The sequence below is a fragment of the Branchiostoma floridae genome, chromosome 4, assembly GCF_000003815.2.
Source record: "Branchiostoma floridae strain S238N-H82 chromosome 4, Bfl_VNyyK, whole genome shotgun sequence".
In the NCBI taxonomy this organism is placed as follows: domain Eukaryota; kingdom Metazoa; phylum Chordata; class Leptocardii; order Amphioxiformes; family Branchiostomatidae; genus Branchiostoma; species Branchiostoma floridae.
In genome coordinates, this window is record NC_049982.1 from 22,119,879 (window position 1) to 22,136,861 (window position 16,983).

General features: G+C 41.7%; 1 protein-coding gene across 1 annotated transcript; it reads left to right on the forward strand.

Moving 5' to 3' along the window:
- The first annotated feature begins 477 nt into the window (after positions 1 to 477).
- On the forward strand, positions 478 to 16,804 carry LOC118414001 (G-protein coupled receptor 161-like). Its single transcript, XM_035817708.1, has 2 exons — positions 478 to 3,041; positions 15,511 to 16,804. The coding sequence occupies exon 1, from the start codon at positions 1,446 to 1,448 to the stop codon at positions 3,033 to 3,035; it is 1,590 nt and encodes a 529-aa protein (XP_035673601.1). The 5' UTR covers positions 478 to 1,445; the 3' UTR covers positions 3,036 to 3,041; positions 15,511 to 16,804.
- Positions 16,805 to 16,983: the final 179 nt, after the last annotated feature.

Here is a 16,983-nt window from a genome sequence, read left to right on the forward strand (position 1 = left end):
GCGAGAAGATGTTGAATTTTCTATTAGCTTATTATAATACCTTTGTATAGTTAGCTCATGTATTGTTGTTTGTACTTTCCTTTATATGTCTGTTGCGTCATACTATAACGATCTGTGTCTAGCCCGTCGAGACATGAATGTACACGCTGATAAAGGTCTTTCATTCATTAATGTGATAAATTTAAAGTGCATCGTCCTGTGATGTGGCATCGACATTTTCAAAAAGCAGCGACCATTAACGTTATAACGAGACGGAAATCTGTGAGTATTTGATTGATCAGACCGTCCACAAGCAAAGTGCCCACCACTGATGTGATGTGATGTGAAATGCCATCTTCCACCAAATCAAACTCTGACCTGTCTTTCTTACAGGAGGATCGTAGGGCATATGTTTTGCACTTTTATGGCGTGTTGCCCTAATAATATCATTGCAAACAAAATATACAATAAGAAAAATACAAATCACGTGATTACTGTTTTCTTTTCATTTAATTGTTGTTGTTTTGCAGTTTCTAATCAATAATGATGTTCGCAATCACACAGATTAAGAAAATTCACGCTTTTATCGAGAAAGTGAAGGTCGATGTGTACTGACCTTTTGTGTGTGTACCCGTCTGGTATGTTTCATGTTCAGTTTCCATAGTGACATAATGACGATGGTACAGTGTTGTTTTTCGTCGAGACAACATTTCTACACGACTAAGATTGAGTTCTACGACTGTTTGCGTCAAGAAAAGAAGTACCCTTGCCCTCTAATACATCCTCCAGGCTGTGCTACTGAGTTCTGGCACCTCCAGGCAGTCCCAAGATTTTTCACGTCACATATAGTCAACGCCGTGAGGCATGTCATCAACAGCTTGGCGCTCAGCTTTACATGGGATCTAGGGATATAACGTTATATGAGCTTCGAATTCCTCGCGACCGGGAAATAGTCGTGAACGGACAGGGAAGGCTAAGGTATACGTCTTGTTTCATGTTTGGATTACTTCTATTACAATTAAATCCATTAGATTGTTTTCATATGTACGTTCATCTGAAAGCTACAAAGAGAAGACGATCCTTGGAAGATACCAAAACGTGTCTTGGGTGTGTGTTTCAGAAATCCGGAAGTCGGTCGACTGGTTGTCTCAGGTGTTCTACCTGATTGGTTACCACGTCAGGGCGGCTCATTTGCATAGTCAACAGACACCTTTGGCCCCAGCGCAGTGTGGTATACTGTATTTATCGCCGCCATTTCTCCAGTGTTTGTGACAGGTTCCTTGTTGGGTGGCACGTTCGTACCTAACATATCCACGTTCCGAGCGGCAGAGATGAGGTGAGATGTTCCCGGGATAGCTCACCTGCTGGGCCGGTAGGACGGACGGACAGAGAAGCCTGGCGGCCGGCGGTGCGTCTGAGCCACCCCTGCCCTGCGCACCTTCCACCTGCGCCGTATCCAGGTCGACATGGCGAATACCTCATTCACCACGGCGTTCACGGAAGCGCTCAGCACCTCGGCCCCGACGCTGACCCCCGCCACTGCCAACCTGGTCGGGACCAACAGTTCGCCGTCCCCCGTGCAGGATCTCAACACCACCGACAGCGCGGCCGTGGACGGGGCGGTAGCCGCACGGGGTCTCTTCCTGGCCTTGTTCCTTCTACTCGGCCTTCTGGGAAATAGTCTCCTGATCGCGACCATCGCCAGCGCCGAGAGACTCCGCAATGTCGTCTTCAATATCTTCCTCATCAACCTGGCCACGACGAACCTAGCGGACTGTCTTCTGAACATCCCCTTCGTGCTGGCTTCCACCACGGCTGCGGATGGTCTACCTCTCAACAGTACCGCCACAATTCTCCCCTGTCAGTTCAACTCCTTCTTCGTGCAGTTTATAAACATCGAGCTTATCCTGCTGATCTGCACGATGTGTTGGGACCGGGTGATGGCCCTGCGTGAACCTCTGCAGTACAGCGTGCTGGCGTCCCCTCTTCGCGCAGGGGCCGTGCTCGGGTACACCTGGGCTCACAGCCTGGCCTTCTCCCTCTGCATCCTCATCGGCACGCCTACCTCTGTGTACTACAGCGCCCGGTTCCTATGTTCGCTGTCGCCCCACGACTCGCTGGCGTACGTCGTGGTGGTGTCCATCTTCTGCTTCCTCCTGCCCTTGCTGATGATCATCATGGCGTTCTGCGTCATCCTCAAGTACATCGTGTCGGAGCGGAGCCGTGTCAAGGCGATGGGCCAGTTCCAGTACACGGACGCAGTGCTGCCGCACGACCAGGCCTTCTGGGCTGAGGTGGACATAGCCAAGCTAACAGGGATGATAGTGGTGTCCTTTATCGTCCTCAGGGCACCCTACATCATGACAGCGCTCATCCACGTGTACACCGCCTCTCAGGCCGACTTGGACTACGCCAGCCAAGTAGACACCACTCTAGTCTGGCTCATGTTCAGCCATGCTGTTTTCTTGCCAATCGTTGCTTTTAGTAAGAAAAAGGAGCTGGGACAAGCCTTTAAAGACATGGTCTTGTGCAGGAAAAGCAATTCTATCATAGACTCTGCCAAAGATAACACACTCACCACGCAAGTGGCCTTTGACCAGGAGCTGAGACATTCCAAAGCGAGACTCCCGACCAGTCCGACCTTTAACGTGCCGGTGCTGTTCTCCACAAGTGAGGGTCTCCACTATCACGTGTCGAGTCAGGAGAGACTGTCCATCCAGGCAGCCGACTTCAGCTCCTTAGAGTCGGGCATGAAGTCTCCTGACATGCTCCTTAGCGGGAGTAAGAAGTGCGACGTGGATGAGGGGGGAGGGAACGACAGCGGGACGGAGATGTCCCAGGAGGAGGAGTCTGACGGGGAGGCCACGGGGGAGTCGGCGGGACAGGAGCTGACCACGCCCCGCCTGTGGGACCGGGAGACCCCGGTGGAGTCGTCGGGACAGGAGCTCACCACGCCCCGTCTGGAGAAGGGAGGAAGTTTCCCAAGGTTACGACCGCTGTCACAGACTGACATCTCCCTGAACAGGATCCGCACGAGTTCATCCTCAGCACCATAACCACAAGTAAGTCCGACTAACTCTGATTCTACATGTAGACGTTCCAGTCACATGTAGAATGTATGTAAAGTTAGGAGGACTGGTCTCAGCTCTCACAAGGAAACATAAACAGAGCTAGTTCCTCAACAAAGTGTTTTTTCTAAATACAAGCCCTACATTGGTTCTTTTAATATATAAGATTCACAAACCAAAATGTTTTTTTCTTACTTACCAAGTAAGTCAAATTCAAACAAAAACAAAAGAACCAAAGTTGCCAAGATTCAAATATTTGAGACAAATATTTGTAATTGTTTTATGGCAAACAACCACTCAAAGATTATCATGATCAGGTGGTCCAGACACTATGGCTCCTTGTCCTGCAGTGCCTTTGTGAGATGAAACAAAACTGACATAAAAGCATCCCGTGACAAGACCTGAGCATGTCGAGCTGTCATCTCACGTTTGGTGCATCACCAGGCTTTGTTCTGTGGGTGTGCAGGTAGAACGCATTACCTGTGCACACCATGAGGCTGGGTTTGGGGGAAGTAGGGTCAAGTGCTCTTCAGAACATAATAACCAAAGTGACATGACATTTCCCCATCACAGTGTAGCCATAGCAACATGGCATTGTCCTCCTTGTAATCACTTTTACTGCATTAAAGAGGACATGGAACAAATTCAAATTCACATTCTTGCTGAGGGTAAACTGACATCATGGTGCATAATACTTAGAATAAAACACTTTCATTGACAGTCTTCATGTGTTCCCCCAAGCTCACCTGTCCCCAAATGACCTGTAAGAGTATTTATTGTTACCTCCATGAAATGTCATGGAATGGAGGTTATATTTTCTGTTATGTGTCTCTGTCTGTGTAGATGATTACTCAAGAACGGCTGGATGGATTGGTTTCATACTTGTTGTGTTGGTGGGGTGTGATGAAAGCTCGAATCGATGAGATTTTGGGAGCCGTATCTGTCGTTAAAATCGATGTAATAATATCAGAAATCACCCCTATATCTGTGAAATATTGGAACAGGCATGTCCCGGTGACGTATGTAGGTCAGGTAATTAATCACCCGTGGGCCATGTAGACAGCAGCTAACAGTTGGCAGTTGCGGCCAGGCAGCTGCTGTGATTAAGGTCTCATTGATGATTTTCTTCTTCCCATAGACTTCTATGTTATAATTCGTGGTTTAAATGGGCGCGTTTATAATGAAGCTACGTGAAATTTCAGCAGATTTTTCATTCTATGTAGAGCACATTTACCCTATATCGTGGGAAAAAATTGGCAACGTAAACTATACGTAGGAACTTTTTTTATAGCAATTACAAACTACGATTAGTCAATCCCCACAAAAGGCACTTTTTCGCTGCTAGTGTACAACCGCACCACTCAGAACCCACGACTGTGTACCTCCGACCTAGCGCGCGGCTGCAAAACTTTACCTGCTAATTTATTCAGTTACAAATAAGCTTTCACCAATCTAACTTTTGAGATCAGTTCCTCTGGCTAAAAGGGAATTTCTCACCGCTAAAAACATGCGTCCGTGCAGCTGTTCATTTTTGGCTCGGATCTCTTTTAGGGTACCCACTCGCGGAGTAATACATCAATGAGACCTTAATGACAGTCTGGGCATAAGTGAAGCAGGGCTCTGAATCCAAACAAGCCCTTCAACTGTGGTTTGAAAAATAACCAGCCAGCAGTAAGTTCAAACTAAAACTTCACTGTACCTACATTTTGTAATTCTATGTCTGTATGTGCCTTCAGGTCAATAAGTAAAGCTGCCCTTAACAATATTAACATCATAGATATGTGGCAGTATGAAAAACTAAGATGCATTGTAATTATCACACTTTGCATTGATTATGCAAATTAGGCCCTTATTTGCATGAATGATATCTGTACATGTTCCACCTTTCATATACAACATATCTTACATTTATCAAGGTCCTATTGTGGAACACATTGTAATAGTAGGAGATCCTCATTATAAATGCTAATCAACTATTAATTTCTATAAATTGCATACTTCTGCAGGTAAGACGTAAAGATCTCGGACTAAAGTTTGCCAAATCCCTTCTTCTTTCTAACTTTCCCAACTTCCTCCCACCACACCGCTCTGAGGCACATAGTATAACCTCATAATGCTGACAACCTTAGACAGTTTAAATGCCAAACATCACGCTTCAGGAACGCCACGCTACCATATGCCGTCGACCTCTTAAACACACATTACACAATTAAGTGTCACATTTTAATAATTACTTATCAGATGGACATTCTCTGTGTCATTAAATGAATACACCACTTCTTTCCCATAACATTTATAACCATTACTCTCAAATACAACCGACCATAAACATACATACTATCCACAAAAAAGCAATAAATATTTCATGGAGGTATGAGGTCCCCGAACTCTAGTTCTTTATGCTGTGTACTGGTGTTTTTATGACAGTTTCTGAATGTAAAGAGGACTTTCTATTGACATTGATTATTTAACCTGAGCTATAAAATACTTAACTCTCAGAAAAGTCGAACAAGGAAAATTGGAAACTTATCAAGAAAATCTGGGCACTTTGTTTTTGCAACCCACTCCCACAGTATGTACCTGTTGCTCATCTAAAAAATAAATGATCATACCAAAAGGGATATCATTATTGTAAAGCACAATAAACACGCTTGCCTATGATACAGATAAGGTGGAACAAAGCCAAGTTTTAAAACATTTTTTTTATATATGTAGCATGGCATGGCAAACACATCAATGTCCTTTAAAAACTTGACTTCTGTACAAACATACTTCAATTCCATTTATATTACCCAATCTTGATTCAGAAACTCACTGTTTAAGGCAAATATTTTTTTAAAGATTCCATTATACAATACGCCCTTCAAACAGTTCAGCCTTGGCCTCAATAGACCTTTATTTACGACCTTCATTTACAACCTTCATTTATGATGATAATTTACAATTCTGACAGAGGGGTTAATCCTCTTGTTGTTGTGCAATAATTACAAGTCATATTACTTTGATGGTGCATTGCAACATTCAAACACTTGAAATATACAATCAGGCACTCCATTTGCTGTATAGGCACTGCTATCCTGAGAGTTAGATAGCAATCTAACAGGTGGGCAAGTATTGATTATGACAATTTGGCCCGTGATACTAACTCGGCTCAACACTCTATCAACTCAGTAAGGGTTAGGATTAGGTATAGGGTCAGGTTTTGGGTTAGGGTGTTGGACTGACTGGACTAGGGTATTGGACCGAGGTGGTCTGACTGGACATGGGCCAAGTTGTTAAAGGGCCAAAGCGCCTGACAATTCTTACTTTTCATGTCCATCGTAGCATGTAATCACAGGTAAATATTGTGTCCAGGAAAAGAGACCAAGGACAGTTTCACAACCCACTGAACCCTACTGTCATGGTGCTGGACTTCTAGGTGCATTGTCAGTATCTGTAGCAGGACAGCCGAATACAACACAACTCTCACTACTCAGTGTGAGAAGTGCCGATCATTGGTAACATATTTGGGACCAACATTATTGACAAAATTGGAGTTGGGTGCTCTACCTGGGACCCACCTGAAGTGCCAAACTGTCAGTACCAAGTTGGCAACGTACTATAATCTGTACCTCATGGATTGTGTCATATTGGCTCAACAATTAGGGTGTTTGGCCCAAAACCAATACGTCCCTTGACATGTCACCAATGTTGTGCACTTTGGAAAAGGCACATAACATGACTTCCCTCACACCACCCAGGTGAAGAAATGATGTACCTGACATCAGTTACAGAGATAAAAGGCAGTGGGAGGAGAGGGATGGGTTCTGCCTCCCAATAACATGCCCCAGATATAGTAGATAACCCGGCCCATTGCCCCTATGGCATAAAAAAGGTTATACAATTGCCTTTATCTGTACCTTTTTACCTGCGTTATTGCCTAGCAGCTTAGCTGATAAGTACTGGTGTAATCCTCCTCTTAAACCAGCTATGTTTGGAAACCATTTTGTTTGGAATGGAAAGTGATGCAGGTGCCTTGCTGCACTGATGTACATTTGCAGGCACTAACTACATTTTGTATATGAAAAAAAAAGCATTTTAAAACACACTGTGCATGTGGTCAAACCTTTTTCTCAATACACTTTGTCTTTCTCTTCAAATGACCACATTAAACATTGGAAGTAAGTGAAGGAAAATGAAAAGGTGTAGAATTTCTTTAGTATATTTTTAGATTCTTGTTTGCTGTGGTTTACTTATGATGTACATAATATGAGGCTAAGGGTCTGTCAATCGGAGCAACTGCACCACAGAAAGTCAGTAGTACTTTGCAGGCACTGAATTTAAACTGGAGTTGTAGGTGTAATCCAGCATCAAGTAAGATGTAATCCAGCATCACACATGATCAGTGTTCGTCTAGCATATTTTGTGTTGTTTTAAAAAAAGAATTAGGTTACTCTTCGAGGGAAATGATTATTGTTCAGGATAAAACAGCTGATTACCGTGATGACGTCACCTCTCAGCCCACCTGTACTCTGGCTTCCTGTCCTCAACAATTAGACAACACTTAAGGCTATTGAGATGTTAGGTATGAGAAAGCTGAACAAACTTTCAACTTTGCAAACTAGACACAACATAGACCAACCTACAGCAAAACTACTACACACTCAGGTTGCCCAATATGTATGACACATTGTACAGGTACAGGTGGCATTAAGATACCAGTTTACATACAGGCCACTTTGAGTGCATTTTGTGTTGAGGTTTTGCATCTATGTCCCTTAAGTAGAGCTTAACAGGGAGAAAGACTCATAGCTAGTCATAATCTGGTTCCCCAACACAATTCTCCACTCCAAAACGTGGTCTAAAACATGCCTGAATGGCACAAAAAGTCGCAGACCAAACCCTTCCCTAGTACTTAATGTATGCTCTGAGCCTACCTTAGATACCAGATCTGTTTGTATTATCTACATAAAAGGATGATGATGAGACTGAAAACAACAACATGGCAAAGAAAGTGACCTTGGTTAAACCCAGAGAGTGAGCTGCGTGGTTACCTGTTGCTAAGGCTCTGCAGATTAGGCTGTTCCAGTTGGGCTGCACTGCACAATGGTGCTTCACAAGATATGCCACACGCCATTGCACAGGCATACGTGTGCTGCTGCCTCTAATTCTCACAGACATGCAATTTACAAAGGGATTAGAAATAAAAAGTGACCTTTAGCTTAAGTTTTATAGATAACTCACATATTTATTGCTTAACTGCTGATGTGTAAGGCATATCCTGGTGAGATGAGATGCAAAGTTATAAAACTTGCTTACGAACCACTTTGAATATGTCACATTTTCTGTCTATAGTCCCATGGGAATGTTGCATAGTGAATCTTACAGGAAGTTTCACCATAATAAATTTAAAAGGCTAGCGATAGAAATATATAGCCCTGCGATAGAAATATATAGCCCTGCGATAGACAAATGGCAAAGAAACTTGCTGACATAAATTGCTATGACCTAATGCAACACTATTGAATAATCAATGACACTTGCACTGTAAATACACAGTGTGTGGGTCACACTACTCCTTCAATCACCTGAATTACTAGCTAATTATTCCATCATTTAAGCATTTTCATCCTTGTTTTGTGCACCCTATGGCAAAGTAGAATTTACACAGATGATTGTCATTAATTTGTAGTCAGACTCTACCTTATGCTTTGCTCCATTTCCAGAAAAGTTTAACACATTTCCAAACCAAACCAAAGCTTTCAGTTGAATGAAAAGTATGTTCATGGATAACAACCATTGAAATGTATGGAACTCCATAGATTCAGATGCTCCCATTCTGTCCAGCACTATCCTACACCATACCCACTGAATACCAGTGCTGGTACATTGTACAATAAGGGAGGTATCAATTCTCATGACCTATGGGTAAACAATGACATGCAGTTTTTGTAGCATGTGTCACAAGTGTGATATGGACAGTTCTTTAGAAAATAAGTGCAGAAATTTACCAACAAAGCATGTCTGGAAGTCTTCTTGAACTTAGAAATGTGTGAATTGTATGGCACAGGAGAAGACTCCACAATTAGTAAAGTAGGTCAGGTGTTCATGATTGGCACTACATGCAGGTGGGAACCGGATGGGTCAACACAAATGGACTGGTCCGACAAGTGTTCTAACATGCCTCTGGTTTTCGAGTTTCTTGGAATGCACCGAATATAGATATGGAAAGATTTGCTTGAAATTTACCTTTGTTGACAACTGTTGACATGAACTGCTCCTGTGAATGTACGTTTTGTAAGTTGCAAATTCGTACCACTTTATTTGCCATCCTTTGTTCTTTTCTTAAAATAGACTGTTTTCAGTAGCAGGACCTGTCAGTCAAGCCACCAGCATAATAGCACTTACCGTCATGGTTTGCGTCATCATCAATGACCCACTATTGTTACCTGGTCTTCTCTGTATGTTTCTGTTTTATGCTGCTGTATCCATGGCATTTGCAGCTGCAAGTTAGGGACTTATGATGTAGATAATATTTTTCAGTAAACTGACTTTTCTAACGGCTAAGGCTTCACCCCTTGTCATTAGCTTCCAGCAAGAACCACTATGATTGTCACATAAACCTGGAGAAATATGTCAGACATATGTCCCCTAGGTAAAAGGGGGTTGTCCGTCTGTGTGTGTGTGTGTGTGTGTGTGTAGCTGACTGGATGTTCTGGCATGAAATGTCGAGGACTATCATTAGGGCACAATTATAGTAACACACTTCACTTGTCGGTAATAACAACCTTTACTTTTTTCATGGACAACCTTTAATCATGTAGGAGGTGTGTGTGTGTGTGGCAGCCTAGTTTGGTTCACTGTCTCACTCAGTCAATGGTTTGCCTCTTCAACAGCTTCTGTTAGGAGTTCCTTCTGAAATGAACTGAACGAGTTTTGATCCATCAGTAATATTCAGATAGTCCCGTTCCACTCTTCTTCTGTTCAGTTGGCTGGCAGAACCCCAGAATAAACTTCAAAGTGGGAACCTGATTTTATGTGGCAGCTTCAAACAAACATTCCACCCATTAGCCTAATGCAACCTGACTCCCTGCCTCTCAAGCTGACGTTTGGGACTGAAAATCCACATACAGGCTGCACACCTGATGAAGGGAAATGTGATTGCTATATTGCAGAAAACTGGGAGGTATGAGAGTAAGGGTTGTGCTCTTTTGTAGCATTACTAGTACACTGAGGGAAGATACAAAAGTACAAAATATACTGTCAAGGCAGCCATTATTCATCATCAAAGAGGAGAGGAGATGTTGTGTTCAAGGACAGAACGTTCCTCACAACCATTAATAAGGCAGCTGATGAGAAAAACAACAGTTTGTCATAAGAGAAATTTTTAGTATAATTCAGTATCCAGGTAAGCTTTATGCCAAAAAGTACTTTGCTGGTTAAAGAAAAAGTATCAATTGAATGTAGGAGAAATTGGTTGCTTAGTTTGTTGTTTTTGATAAGAAAGAAGATCTGTGTAAATGTTGAAAAAGACCTGCAATCAGAATAATGGTTGGATGATGATTTCAGCCATCAACTACCGCCACCCCCCCCCCCCCCCCCCAACCCCCCCACTACCCACCTGACAATCAATGGATCAGCCATCAGGACACATGATCTGCCACTCTTTTAAGGGAAGGAGTAATCTGACCCCTGCCTCCATTTTTGTCTCTTTTCTTCTTCCTATCTAGAAGAGGAACAGAAGCAGCTGGCAATAAGGGTGTCTTCAGATTTTTTGTTGCATTTGTCCATTCTAGAGGATGAGTACTAAAAATAAATGTTTGAATGTGTGCTTTGGGATAATAACATCAAAGATTCATAACCACAGAAAGTGTTTCAAAATCCTACTGGTGCTAAAGAGATAAAAGGCATGAACAGCTTTTTTCATGCTGTATATGGAATGTTTGCTGGATAATACCAGTCTAGTATCAGCCAATTGTCAAGCATCCATTCAAAATTTGTACATATACTACAACAGATCTATTTTGGTTGAGATCAGACATTTGGATGTCTCACACAAAATTCAATGATTTTCATACCAATTTGATGATTAAGCATGTCAAATTTTCATAACATCACATGAAATTGAGAAAATTCATACAAATGCTTATCACCCGAGTATACTAAGCCTGGCTTTTAGAGACACATCTGTGCCCTACCCGCTGTGCCATACAGATCTCCTATGTTTGATTTCCATTACTGAGGTAATCATGGTGAACTGTGCATTATGGCACAACCCTTAGTAAAGCCCAGTGGGTATGACAGCTAAGGCAGAATAACATACAGTACACTTTTATCCTAGTGACTACGTTTTTGGTGCTTTATCATTATCACTAGAAATACTTATTAGGCGATTTCAATCACCACCAGAGTTTCCCATTGCAATGTTGATAACAGACAGCATAATTACATGTATGTACAGAATGATTCAAATCCTAATTGCACAAGCTTGAACAGAAAACCTGTCCTGTGACACAACCCATTGTAGTGATTAAAGGCTGCACTCGGAGAAAGGACTGGTTTGAGGCATCCCGCCTCGGGGAATTGTACCGTAACCACAGGTCCTGTTCAAGGAGAATAAATGATGAAGGGCTAACATGGGCTTTACATGTCCTTTCTACAAGACTTCAAGCTCTGTATGGCACAAGTCAATTAATTCAACTTGCTTAACCAAAAATGAAAGTCCAGATTTATATTTTGTCAAAGATGGTGCTCAACACTTATGTATCCCTGACATCACGCACAATTTTTATGTGTTTATTATTATTATAATAATGAATATCAAGGCAACTAGAGACTATTAATAATATTCCTGGTATCACAGGTGAATTATAGCCTCATTTTTAGTATCCCCATTGGCCCAATTTCCTTGCTTGATTGTCAGACCAGAAGTGTGGACATCTCCACTGTGACTTAGAGAGTGTTCATTAACAAGTGACAAATGAGATTCTACACTTACAAAATTCAAGGACACTATATCATCATCATGTTTTATCAGATTCATGATGGAACTGTGGCCAAATCAGGGCGACAGCATTCCACACAGGAAAAATTTGTAACGCAGGCAACACTTTCATGTGACGTGATATTCTTAATGAACTCAAATCAACTGTCCTCCGGGTAGGTGCTGTGGAACACCCCTGCAATCATTATGACTACAGCAGGTGTTTTCAGAAATAACAAGTTGATCATCAGTGACCTAAATTGAGGACTTCGTTAAGGCGTGTCTATTCAGCTCGGGTTATCAGAAATCATTATTCAGTTCAATGTTCCACCATTGTGACTGTGAGACACACACAGGAAAAATGATTACACAAGTGCCCGGATCCCATCCAATTTCACCAACCGGATAACAGAGACAAGGATTTGAATTGTTTGCGTGCACAGTCTGCTCAGTCTACCTGCCAGATCTAATCCTCCATATTTTTGGTGACATTGCTTCTGCATTAGTGGCTACCTTTGTGTTTTACCAGTCTAGTTGCAATGTCATAAACCTTTGCGTGACACAGACACTGTTAGAGGAGCATTTTCTGTCCTTGGCATAACCAGATCAATGTAGCAAAATTACTTCCACTATCTGAGTTTTTGATGTTGTTGTTCTTCAGACATTGCGTCTCCTCTTCAAGGCTATTGCAGGTTTCTGTATGCCCGTCTGGTCTTACTGTCACATGATGTGTAAGAGGGCTGATTGTCCTGTTGTAAACAGACACTGTCATCTTGAGCTCACTACCTGCGTTTAAATTCTTTGCGTGCCTGTTACACAGCCAAATCATGGTTAACATTCAGTAATGGACTATATTTAGTAGAGAGCAGTAGTCTGTCTACTTAAGTCCCACTGACAAGGCTGACAGTTACTTTATACAATGTACATGTAATAAAGTGCATATATGTGCAAGGTCATTTAAATTCATCTCTGAAAACAGAGTTTCAGCTTACTTGGCATTCGTTTGGCTTACAAAGTGATTCCATTTGCCTTGTCAGGGAGGTTGAGGGATCTCTGATGAACCTGCCGCTTTCTAGGGCTTAACTGACATTTAACTACTCAGGCATTCAGGAAGCAGGTGGCCTTTCCCTGGTGTGAAATGCTTCCTGTCTTTGATCGTTTCAACCTTTCATGTTCACATTTGTAAACCCTTCTTGATAAAGATGAAATAAAACTCATGCAGTACCCTTTCATGTGTGGACCGTGTAATGTTAACGCTGGAAGGCTGAAATGTAACAATGTTCTAGGATCTAAGGGTAGAGATGTTGAACTTTGAGTTTTAAAGGTTACTTAGAACAACAAAAGTGCATGGTCTACTCTCAATGAAGCATACAGGTTTGTTTATTCAGTATTTATCCTGCAGCTGACATTTGTTGCTTGTGTGAATAGAAGCAAGAGGCTGTTGTGGTTTCTAAGTTGATTTACTTGTTGTGTCTTAGATTTGGACTCTCTTTCTGAGTGGTGGATCCAATCTTTGCACAGATTTCACACAAACATTTGAGAAGAGGATGCAAAAATGGCTAAAACTATACATACACATGTAACAAAACATGGATTCAACACAAACAATTCATTTCGCGTTAGTGGGAAAATGGAGTGTTCCCTGTGGTTTTAAGTTTGCAGTAGCACCATAGACTTTAGTTACATACTGTAATGGAAAAATGTGTGTGGTGCTTTTAAGTTTGTGGTGAAGTGGCCACCACAAAAACTGCAAACATTTCTGCATTTGCAGCACTAGAAAGCTATCTTACACATATGAAGAGCAGTAATTTACAATAGCAAGGTTTTAAGTTTCAAGACCGTCATTGGAGGGACAGATACTTGGAGGGATACTTGGGGGAGATGAGTGAATGTTGTCTTGGCTTAAAGCCCATAACAATGATGAGGTAAAGGGTAAAAGGGACAACAAAAATTCAACATTTAGAGTTACAAAAATTGGGAGGGTAAAAATGTGTCTGACTAATATTCCCAAAAATGTCAAACAATGTCAGCAATTGTTGAACCTACAAGCGTTATTTCATTCCTTTTGATGTCACTTTGACTGTAATCAGCCTGAAGCATATTTCCTGTATTCTCACTTCAAAAGCCTCCATACATCAAACAAAAACAGGATGTGGCCTGCCAGGTCCTGACCATCAAACATGTCTCACAAGGAGTCAATTGTAGCTGTAACATTCAGAGTGATGTCCCCATAAATTTCTTTGCTCCTCGCATTCTTACTATGACTGGGGTGCCTCTCTGGTTTAAGTAAAAATTTAAACAGTGGTAGAAGTATCAAGATGAAAGTGATATAACTTCTAATGGCAAGAGCTGATGGGAGTCTTTGAAAGGGAGTCTTTGAAATGCGGATGGAATCTGATAGGTGCCTGAAGCGTGTCTGATTTAATTACTCTCCAAATGCAGGAACTGACATCAAAGAGTCCAACTTGTAATACTACATGGCAAGCTTTTAGCCTCAAGGATGTGTCAAACTGAAGTGAAGGCAATATTGGTGTATATCAAAGTAGATTTGCTCATGAATTATAAAGGTCCAACTATCAGTTAAAAACAGTAGTTTCAAACAAAAGGATTAATACTCTCTCTTATTCTTAACCCCTGCGCAGTTTTCACACAAGAATCTTAAGATCCTGGTAGTTCAGCACCATGGACAGTAACAGCTGTCAGTAATTCAGCACTATGGACAGTGACGGCTGTCAGTAGTTCAGCACCAAGGACATTAACAGCTGTCAGTAGTTCAGCACCACGGACGGTAACAGCTGTCAGTAATTCAGCACCATGGACAGTAACAACTGTCAGTAGTTCAGCACCATAGACAGTAACAGCTGTAAGTAGTTCAGCACCATGGACAGTAACAGCTGTCAGTAGTTCAGCACAACGGACAGTAACAGCTGTCAGTAGTTCAGCACCATGGACAGTAACAGCTGTCAGTAGTCACCACCATGGACAGTAATAGCTGTCAGTAGTTCAGCACCATGGACAACAACAGCTGAAGAGGGTGGTACTTACAGAAGAGGCTTTCTATTAAGTATCTAACAGTGAAGGAAAGGATTCACTGTACACTACTGTCTCCTAATCATCACTTATTGGGACAAAAACTCTTTTGACAATAAGGATGCATTGGAAATCGAAAATGACAGAAAACTGCCAATCAACATTAAAGGCATTATTACATTCCAGGGGATGATGTGGAAGATGAAATACATCCTATCTATCAATGTCCCCAAAGTCAAACCAGTTCTGAAAGAAATAGGATATCTAAATAAGTCTTCAGAAGTTCTCCAAGCTTTTGCCAATGCCTCAAGAAAAGTATGAATTTGTAAAATCATATTCTACCATAGCCATAAAACTGTCTGTTAGTAGCAACGTATAAAATCTGTTGTTTGTATGAGAACAACTGGATGATAAGTGATTTGCTCTGTGCATCTTCTGTGTTTAATGATTTGATCTGTGTATTTTCTGTAGGTTTTGGAAGTGTACAGTGTACAATGCAGACTGCAGCCAGGCAAGTCAGCACACCAACTCTGTCCTGCTGCTGGGTAGGAAAGACTCCAGGCCTCCTGCTTCCGACGTGTGCAACTCTGCACGAAGCACAAAGTCATATCAAACATGTATATATAGAATACAACACAGTATATTCCACATCATGGATGCAGAATACACTGAAATACATAATGTGATGCGGAATGCACCGTGTTGTATTGTATTTATGTCATACCCACCCTAGAAAACATGTTTCAATACGAAATGTGCCAGAAATTGTGTACATTTGGTGCCCTGGAACAAAAAAAATTGTAACAAAAGTAATTCCAAAGTCCAACTCCGGTATTTGAATCTTCTGCAGATTCTCGGTGCATGTTAAGTGCATTCAATTCCATTGACAAAAGCCTATGTGATAAACCAATGTGATACGGCAAGTTATCACCCTGTCTAGAACACCCAAATCGTTATTGTAGCCCAGGTGTAACATAAATAACAGTATCTCAGAAGTGACGCTTTGTTAATGGAGTGGGAAGGATGTAATGTTTAGTGTCTAGAAATCTGCTGAGACAAGCTCATGCTGAGCTGACCTTTCATAGAGGAGCTAGAGAAAAATCAGTAAATGTATGATAGATGCCTTGGTGTCCAATACACTTGTCAGAACCTTTGTAAGAAGTTATCTTGTTAAAGATGCCCCCATAAAAGGAAATGGGGACTGACTTTTCTTAGATGTCTTCGATTATCTCTCTTTCATCACTGAAGCAAAACCACAACCTTTCAATTAAATACAGAACAGGACAGGAGATGACTCTCCTTTTATGGTAACAGGAGGAAGTTCCGAGGATCAAAAATAACCTTTGCACCAGAAATAACCTACCAGGGAAGGATGTATCAAAATACCTCCTGGTGTCTGCATTACAAGCCTTTGAATGGTAAAAATGTTTTATTAATATGATGGCAGGGGTTGCTCCTGGTGCTATGATAGAACTTAATAGTGATGTGACTCATCTAAGGCCTGATTTGAGTTCCTCATCCTTGCAAAATCATCTACTATCATTGTCATCATTGATAGGAATGAAAGCAACATTGACTCCATGCACACTAGAGGCAAGTCCATGCATGAATCCATAAAAGTGGATAATGAAGTGACCTTGACATTTCGGATGAAGGATTACATCTACAACTACAAAGGTCAGCAGCAATATTTTTAAGTTAGTGTTTCCAAATGATATCATTGCCCTAAATATTACAATTTACTCCACACAACAAAGTGCACAGCCAAATTTGGGCAAATGAATCAACTATTTGCTGCCAAAACATTTTCCTTTTTGCCATGTATTCCTCACAGGGAGAAGTTAGGACAATCTATTCTTCATTCTTTCAATGTCTAACATGTAATAGTAAGGACCATTCCAAGTAAACCTGCAGCCTACAGCCTTCCAAATACAGTGTCCTACA